Here is a 9334-nt window from a genome sequence, read left to right as displayed (position 1 = left end):
CTCCATCACACTGCACCGCTGGCACGTCTATTGACCCTCACTCACCTGACTCATGACTCGCTCCATCACACCGCACCGCCGGCACGTTTCTTGACCCCTCACTCACCTGACTCATGACTCGCTCCATCACACTGCACCGTCGGCACGTCTATTTTCCCCCACTCACTTGACTCATGACTCGCTCCATCAAGCGCTCCAGGTCTTTTTTAAGCGACTCGTCAAGCTCATCGTGGATCTTCTTGGCCATGATGACCACATCCGCTTGGAAATTCAACAGATGTAGCTGTGCAGCATCCAACCTGAATTCCTTCGGGCGAGCTTTCGGCTGGAATTGAAAACAGTTTTAAAATCTCTCTCTAATTCAAAATACACCTACTGAGATTTCACTCGCAAGGGCTGCCTGCAATGACCATATTTTTCCAACAATATTTCGCAAAATTTAAAACCTTCAAAACTAATTTTAAGGAATTTATAAGTATGAATTAAATTCGTACGACGCTTCCACACGTTGAATACCAATAAAAAAACGTACTCCCTTGAGTTTAGAAGATTGCAGCGCGTTCATGTAGTTGAAGACGGTCTTCCGCATCTGACTCTTGGTGATGCAGTCCAGGAAAAACAGGGAATTATTCAGTTCAAGACCAGGCTGTCCCGCGTCATTGACCATGTTTTCTGCTGCAGAGAAAATGCACTGATTATGAACGTGAAGGGTGAGTAAAAATTTTTTTGCAATTAATTAAAAATATGACATGATTTCTGGCACACTAGTAGCATGCTTCGTTGTGAGACCAGGAACATGAAAGCAATTTCCTCGAAAAGTACCACATGTACGAAATGAAAAACAGTGAAAACTAGATATGGTTGAATCACTTGGGTATCGTATCGTTATGAAGTGTTTGACTAACTTGAGAATTTGTCCACGATCTGTTTCAAGGTAGGAACTTGCTGGCCGCTATGTTTGAAGAGCACAGTTTGGACATCCTTATAAGTCTCGAGGATGAGGGCGTTGAAACGACGGTTGTTGTAGATGGGCGTCTTGCAACGCGGGCATGGCTTCATCTGCACGCTATTGTCGGCCTTGTGCTTGAGCCAGCCAGAGAGGCCATCGTGTTCAATGGTGTGACCACAGTCTTGCAGCAGCACGAACCTGACACGAGAGCATCATTACGTAGGGTGATGAACACGTCAATAATTAAAGACTACGGTAATCATTATGAATAGTTGAATACTGTAATCATATAATTGCAGCATACTGTCTTTTAGCTGCACGGACATGACAGATGATATTTACGTAGGGTGAAGAGCAGGATCCCAAGTAAAGACTAATAATAATTATGGACAATAGCATATTGCAGCCCCCAGCCTTGTAGCAATACGAACCTAGCATTAGATCAACCTAGCATTAGATCATCATAACGCAGGGCTAAGAACAGGAACTTAAGTAAGCACTCATAATCCAAGCGGGCAATAGTATGTAAGTAAACTGGTATTAGGAAGATTTATGATACTTTCGCATTCATACTTAAACGATGAACGAGGGGAGAGTCAATTCTACTGCGATATAACCTGCAGCTGAAAAACGAAGAATCAAAGCCTCACGTGATCAACCGTAATGATAAAAAATTTAGCAAGAAAAACTGCTTGCAACCTTTCACTAACCGGGCGTCTGGGTCCTTTTCGTTGCAGACGAGTTCAAATTCCGTAAGCTTGTCGAAGTTACATTCGCGGCACAGCGGAGGGCAGGGGTCTCCACAGAGACCCACGCAAGGGTGACCACACGCCAGTGTTTTGGGACACGGTTCCTCGCAGGGCTCCTGGTCGCAGGCCTCACCGCACTTCTTCGAGCACCGCACCGCCTGGTGCTCGCACTCGCTGCTGCAGGGCTCCTGGTGACAGAGCATTCGTTATCAATGCAAAATCCGATGCATTCTAAGAAAATCGCAGAAAGATTCATCAAGAATTTCTTAGACACATTACCATCCGAAGCCCTCATATGTAATAGGCTTTTTGTGTACAACGGGAGTAATCTTCTGAAATAGAACACTGCCCGCCGCAAAAACGCCAAACAACTGCAACTATTTCTCAAATAGTTTTTAGAGACAACAATGGCATGAAAAATCTTGTTTAATTAGAACTTAGGTCAGTGAGGTGTTGTCGAGAATGTCGTTCATTCTTTGTTAGTGGGCTCCAGAAAACAGACTAGGCTTAGAGCTTGAGTAACCTCGTAGCCTCACTACAAAGGTAACATTCTTTGCGGGCTTGATACGAGATTCGTTACACTTGATTTATTCATTCTTTTAATATTTGTTAATGTCGAAAGAACATTTGATATATGATTTGATGCATCTTGGTATTTGGGAATCAAGTGAAAGAGACTTCTGCATGCACGGTCTTCAATTACTCCTGCAATAAATCTAACAAAGGGGCTTTTGAAAAATTATCAGTCTTCAATAACTACTTGATGCGTTAGTTAACTGAAAAAAAAAAACAAATAAGTTGCACATTACCTGGCACGGAGTGCAAGGAGCGCCACAGATTTTATTGCAGCGGCTGTGGGAGCATTTCCAGCGACACTTCTCCTGGCAAGGCGGACATGCGGCGCTGCAGGGCGACTTGCATCTGCAAACATACCAACACTTGATGAATAGCGCAGTGATGTGCAGAGAAAGAAGAATCAAATTAATAGTTTAAACTAATTAATACATGGCGACTTGCACCTGCAAACATACCAACACTAGATGAATAGCGCAGTGATGCGCAGAGAAAGAAGAATCAAATTAATAGTTTGAACTAATCAATACGTTGCAACTTGCACCTGCAAACATACAAACATTTGATGAATAGCGCAGTGATACGCAGAGAACGTAGAATCAAATTAATAGTTCTTCAAACTATCGCCAGTCATGAAAAGATCCGGTCAAATGACACGAGTTTAGATCTATGAACAAGGCACTAAATTGAAAAGAATCGGCGACAGGCCACATCAGGCCTACACTTCAGAGCCGACATCACTATGTTATGTTGTTAAGTGTATCCGTAAACTACCTTTAATACTTACGCTTAGATACACGTCTTGTCATTATCCTTCCGCTGGCAAATGAATATTTAATATGTTATTCGGACAATTATAATGAACCCAAACCCCTCAGGTTTATCTACAATAGATCAGACAGATCCTTCAAGATTATGACTGTCAACCCAGAACAGAGTTATTCTTAACTTTGACAGCACTGTATAGTAACTATACGGTACTTCACATCTTTATTAGCTATGGCCCGCTATGAGACCTCTTTGGCCCTAAATGACTATTTGGGTTCTATTAAAATATTATTTATTTTTTGCAGTTTCCCTCAATTATTATTGATTTTTTTTCTTACACCGTAATCACGACACATTGACATAATGCGATGCAACGGTGTCAATGGGCAATTTTGGGCATGGCAGGCGTCAGTCTGTCAGCCACCGTCACTGCGTCAGTGAGTCATTCTACTTCCTACACTCTACACTGAGTCTACAGATGGTGGAAACAGTTTGGTTTATATTAGGAATCGAAAGCAATAAAGCCAAAAATCCTATTATGTCGAATTAACCAGACTACGAACATTATTAAAATAAAATATTTGGAGCCTTCATCGGCAAACGATCTTACCTCATCTAATATGAGAGATTGAGAGTGTGACGTAATTAGATTTTTACCGTCATTTCTGCAGTAGCGGTATTTCCGCTAGGAGTTTTAACCTATCTGATTATTAAATAATTACCAAATTGAGGAAGAAATTCCGAAATTTTGACCAAAAGATTGAATATACCGCTACGAGAATTCAGTTACAAATTCACATATTTTCAGTCTGGCTGAGTATATGACTTGCCAGATATTTTTGCTAATGTTGCTATTTTTACTGAGCCCTTGTAAGAAAAAGTTTGCCGTCCGCTTCTTCAGCGGAATATCTACATCATAGGCAACATTTTTATCTCTCAACTTTCTCTTCTTGCGTCATGTTCCGGTACCTCGGTTACTCGGTAAGTATCGTAAAAAACGAATCTCCGATTTCCAGCGTAGATGGTCATAAAACGCGCTCACTTTACTCTGTGCTCTTTGAGAACAGCCCGTATTCAAATTACTCGCGTATTCCTGCGTTTTGTTTCTGCCTTGTTATCCCTGCAATCAAGCTTCATCTTTCTTTTTCGTCGTGGCTCGTACGCGGTCATCTGTAAAGGGTACGCAGCCGTGCACCACTAAATTTGTGCACCAATCAGCCTTGAAAGGAACGCCTAGCATATTTCCGGATGACCACCAATCAGCCGCGGATTAAGCTATCCGTCGGTAACCAGCCCGTGACATCATCTTGCTTTAAATATTAGGAACTTTACGTCACCACATTCTGAAGCGAATAGCCCAGAGAGTAATGGTTATGCGCCACTGAACGTTGCATCGAATCATCACTTCATACCCTGACTTTAGCTCGAACTGTAACTTGCGAACTACGGAGTACGGACTGCGACCAACCAGCCCAGGTCGCCAGTGGAACTGCATGCATCCTGCCGTGCAGTCGTGCACCACCAGACCGTCACTCTTAGCTCAACATCCGGGGTTAGGCCGGTGTCAGAAAGCATAGTTCTGTTCCAAACTCTATCGTTCGCCGGCGAGTGACTTCCGCAGCTTCGCTAAATTACGTAAATTTTAGCTCACAGCATCTGGGGTTAGGTTCCAGATAGCATAGTTCTGTTCCAAAATTTAACGTCGTACGACGCGTGGCCGTTCGACCGTGGGCTGATTCGACACACGGGACAGATACGGACGGCTCCGGCGCGCTACGTCCGGGTGGTGTAAAATTTTTTCGCGTGTTGGCAGACGACGCTGGGCTATACGACGCCAGGCTTATTTTCCTGTGGGCTGATTGATCTAATTCAATGGATGTGATCTGTCTGGTAGCGTGCGGCTGATAATGTTACAGTCAAGAAGTGTTGTAGGCTACGTTCTTCAGGGAAGGGATCATGATAGTCCATTCGAAGCACGGCAGTTGTGGTCTCCGACAGGCGTCCCGCCGCAGACCACGCCGGGTCACCGTAAACCTGCTGTGCTATTTGCAGGACTGGCGTAATCCCGTCGCACTCCACGGGCAGAAGCGCAAACCGCCGTCCCTATAACGCCATGCCCCGGCTCTCCCCCTTCGCAGCCATAAGGCTTTCTTCAATTGCTGACCAGTTGTGCGCCAGGTTAGGTTAGGATAGTTTAGGTTATGTCCCTCCATCGCGCCAGGCGCATTACTGATCGGGCAACGAGAAAAGCCTTCTGCTGGCTGCGAAGGGGGAGAGCCGGGGCATGGCGTTATAGGGACGGCGGTTTGCGCTTCTTCCTATGGAGTAGAGCGCGATGAAGCAGTGGCTGTGACGTAACGGCGCTGTTATGTCGGGCGCTTATGTTCAAAAGTCGCGAAGACGCCAGGCTGTGTTTAATACAAGCACGCAACAGTTTGGCTATTTGCCCACGGCTGTTGCTTCGGCGGCTTGGTGTTATCTGGCTGATTGATTCATTTCCAGGAAGGGAAATGGCACCTATGGCTTTAGGCACTTAATCACACAGGCTAATATGCCCTCTAGCGTGATTACGAGCGGAAAGGAATAGATATTGAATTGTGGGCAAGGGCTATGTAGGGGTGTCTATACTGCGTCCCCGCGTGTGGAAGGTGGAATAGAGCAGCCGTCAGGTTTGTATGATGCTAGGTCAGAACATAGTCTGCTATTATAAATTTAAGGGGAGGGCGAGGTCATTCGTTCGTCTTCTGAAGATGAATAATTAATTAAAGGAAACGGTAACGAATTGGTTGGTTAAAATTTAGATTGAATTTTAAAGTAAAAAATAACAAAAAAAAACTTAAAAACCACGTTTTCTTGACGGACAAAAAAGAAAAACATTTACTCTTACATAACATTTAAGTTATGTAAAATGTTATGTAATGTTATGTAGTAGTAGATGTTTTTCTTTTTTGTCCGTTAAGAAAACGTGGTTTTTAAAAGTTTTTTTTATTTCATTATTAGTTTTGTAATAACCAGAAAAACGTGGTTTTTATTAATGTTTTTTTATATATATTTATTTTCCACTTTTTAGTTTAGCAATTTTAGCAATTAAATCAATTTCCATGGTTGGCAAGTCTGGATGTTCGAGAAAAAAACTCAATTCCGAACCGTGAATTTTTAGTTTATTTACTTTTATTTTCTAAAAAAAATTTTGTTATTTCTGACGATGAAATCTTGAATTGTTAGGCAGCAGAAGCATGCATGCCAAATTTCAAGTTTCTAGGATCTTCAGAAGTGCTCTAAATTAAGGTTTGAATTTTTGATGACAGACAGACAGACACGAAACGAAGCTAAGAAAAACGTGGTAATAATCTTGAGTAAACTAAACACTCACGACACAATGTAATATTCTGCATCATTCACTTCTCTTTCGAGTTGCTGCAGCTCTTAGCGAGTAAAACCTTTCAAAATATATACAAATTGAATGACACTCGTTTCAGATTGCCAAAAAGGAATTTTTCAGGCGATTTCATGTAGTATATTTTTACAGGGCAACAATTTACCACACTAAACGTTAAATGAGATTTACACACTTAAAAGCTTCATTATTTTCACAATTGCTATAATAAATGCGTTTGGAAATAAGATGAGAGATCAACAATTCAACAACTTACTAGTTTGAAATAAGCTCAAAATGCCGTGTTTTGGGTCAACGGAACAGTTCTTCTGCCTCGCATTTAAAAATAGAAAATATTCATGTCTCGAGAATTTGATGGTCAGGAGTAACAAAACAAATTGTGAGTGCAACACTTTTATTCGCAGAATGCCAAAAAACCAAACGAAAAAACGGTAAATCACTGCAAACACATTCTCAAAAAATTCGATGAGTGATGTTCATCACTCTCTAACTCGTGACTAATATCATAAAAGTTGTTAATTAGAAACCTCACGAAATACATTTGCGAAATGCTAGTGCCCCAAAGATAGAGGCAAATCGAGCGGAATAATATTAATGAACTATCGTAACAAAGTAAATAGAATATATTATCAAGTCGTGTATAAAGTAGTAATTACATGGTGACAAAACAATTTTTTATTCACGTTCATATTTTTCTTGGGTAAAAAATTCATAGTGATTAGCGAATTGATCAGTAAATTCATCAAGTTCACTCTGTATGCTGGAGGAGTGATGTCAGCTGGAATAATTGCTTAGTCTTCATAAACAAGTTTGTACGAGATGCTTAGTGGCGTTTCTTATCGAACATAACTGAGAATAATGCTTAAAAATATATGCTTACGCAAATACTGCATTAAAAACGTGCAATAACATTTAATAATGCATCCTTTTTGAGACAAGACATTGCTCATGATACAACACTTCATTACCACTAAAACGAAGATAAAGCTTTTGTTAAATCCGACTACAGTTATAAAGGCAATCTGAAGCTGTAGTATCACATGCAGCGTATCACAATAAATCATTAGTATTGGCCACACGGAGTGCTGCGATGTAAGTCGTGTAACACACAAATACAGATATATAATCACGACGTGACGCAGATAAAAATTTTTATACTATTATACTCCACCAATTCATGTGGGAACACTCATAAGCGCCTATCCTGCATGGCATTCCATTTATTCACAAGAAGAAGTTCAAATTAAAATCAGGACCGTAACACTTACTATGATTTGGGCTGGTAATTAGACATCTTAGTGTTTATTCTACACCTAGTAACAGCCATGCATCACAAACAAAAATACTTGTAACTGCTACATTAGAACCGAGAAAGAATCAAAATCACCAATCTGTGGAAAATCAAAAATAAACCAAAACGTGTTCATTGCAATAAAATAATTACAACGCAATAAATACTGTAGGTACAGGTAAAAAATAAGACGGGCCTTTTTGTGAAGCAATGTAGCACAACATAAATAAGCATGGCACGCAGTGATCTTTAATAATGCTATGAAAATCAAACATCAAATTCAAACAGTGTTATTGACGTCGCTTTTCATTCAGGTTTCGAAGACTGGATACTTTTCGCGTGCATATCGTGAGAAAAATAGTTAATACGTAGTGGCAACATCGTTTTAGACTTGAACGGGAACTCAGATTGAAAGAAAAGGCGCAAGATACCATGGCCTCCAAGATCCCAGCATCAACGTATGGGACAAAAAGTCACTACCGAACCCATTGCAGAGTTAAGATTCCAACCTATATCTTTGTACAAGAAAGCTTCAAGGATATCTCTGCGGCCAGGTATGGGCGGTCGCTCCATCCATTCAGGTCGCTCCATACCTGCATCAACGTATGGAACAAAAAGTCACTACCGTACCGAGCTCATTAAAGAGTTAAAGTTCGTATATTTTGGATTTTTGGTACAGGAAAGCTTCAAGAATATCACTGCGGCCAGGCATGGGCGGTCGCTCCATCCATTTCAGACGCCACGCGGTTGTCAGGGCGAAGAGTATGACTACTTCCGCCAATACCGGCGCCACAATCAGGACACACGGCAGTCTCCATTGCGCCACCACACTCGGTGATGCAGTAAATGTGCTCATTGGGGCACTTATACCACGCACCCTTCTTGACGTCATTCATTGCCTTCAAAACTAAAAGTCTCTCTTCGTTTGAGATGCCCAGGCCTCCAACGAAAGTTTCGCAAATCTTTAGAAGCGCTTTCACGTCTCTTTCCACTTGCGCTGTGAAGACGCGGGTTGGATCCATGAGTGCGTCGATTTCTCGCACAGTCTCCAAGAACCGATCGTTGTGACCACGAGGTCGGACGCTCTTCATGATCGATACGTAGCGAATGCGCTGAAGTTCGCAGTGCACCTCCTCCATGAACTGACTCACCACGCTTACATTCTGCCATAGAGAAGTCTTCGTCAGGAAAAGCAAGAAAAACTTGAACATTTTTGAACAAAACTTGAACAACAAAACCCATTTGAAAAACTTGGGAACAGCACAAAAAAAAATGAACATGACATACACTTTTTATTGGTTGAAAATTACGATGAGCGATGATCAAATCGCAATATTTCAAGAAGTAAATAAATTAGACAGTTCTGAATACTTTCGGGAACGGAAGACAAAATAACGAAGTGAATGCTTTCGCGTGGTTATGATAGTACTTTTAGACGTTTTCCTTCTTCCGACGTTGGGTTTCGAACGCAACTATAAGCATTGCGCGAACAAACAAAATTAATTTTTCTTCAAAAAAAGTTTTTCTTCTGACAAATATTTACTTACAAATTATGCGTCCTACATGAATTAGATAAGCAAGACCACATTGAACAGCGTATGCTGCTG

At 41.4% G+C, this 9334-nt stretch overlaps 1 protein-coding gene across 1 annotated transcript; it reads right to left on the bottom strand.

Moving 5' to 3' along the window:
* Nucleotides 1–166: 166 nt before the first annotated feature.
* LOC108677300 (NFX1-type zinc finger-containing protein 1-like) lies at nucleotides 167–8318 on the bottom strand (the record flags this gene model as incomplete). The annotated part of the gene is made up of 6 exons (XM_047884388.1): nucleotides 8208–8318; nucleotides 2508–2636; nucleotides 1660–1886; nucleotides 906–1147; nucleotides 533–675; nucleotides 167–325 (listed from the first exon to the last, which is right to left on the bottom strand). Coding segments are annotated over exons 1-6 (1011 nt in total), but the record flags the coding sequence as incomplete, so codon positions are not given.
* Nucleotides 8319–9334: the final 1016 nt, after the last annotated feature.

The sequence above is a fragment of the Hyalella azteca genome, unplaced genomic scaffold (genome assembly GCF_000764305.2).
Source record: "Hyalella azteca isolate HAZT.00-mixed unplaced genomic scaffold, Hazt_2.0.2 contig1909, whole genome shotgun sequence".
Classification (NCBI taxonomy): Eukaryota; Metazoa; Arthropoda; class Malacostraca; order Amphipoda; family Hyalellidae; genus Hyalella; species Hyalella azteca.
Note: the sequence above shows the minus strand (reverse complement) of the source record. Positions and strands in the feature narration are given on the sequence as shown.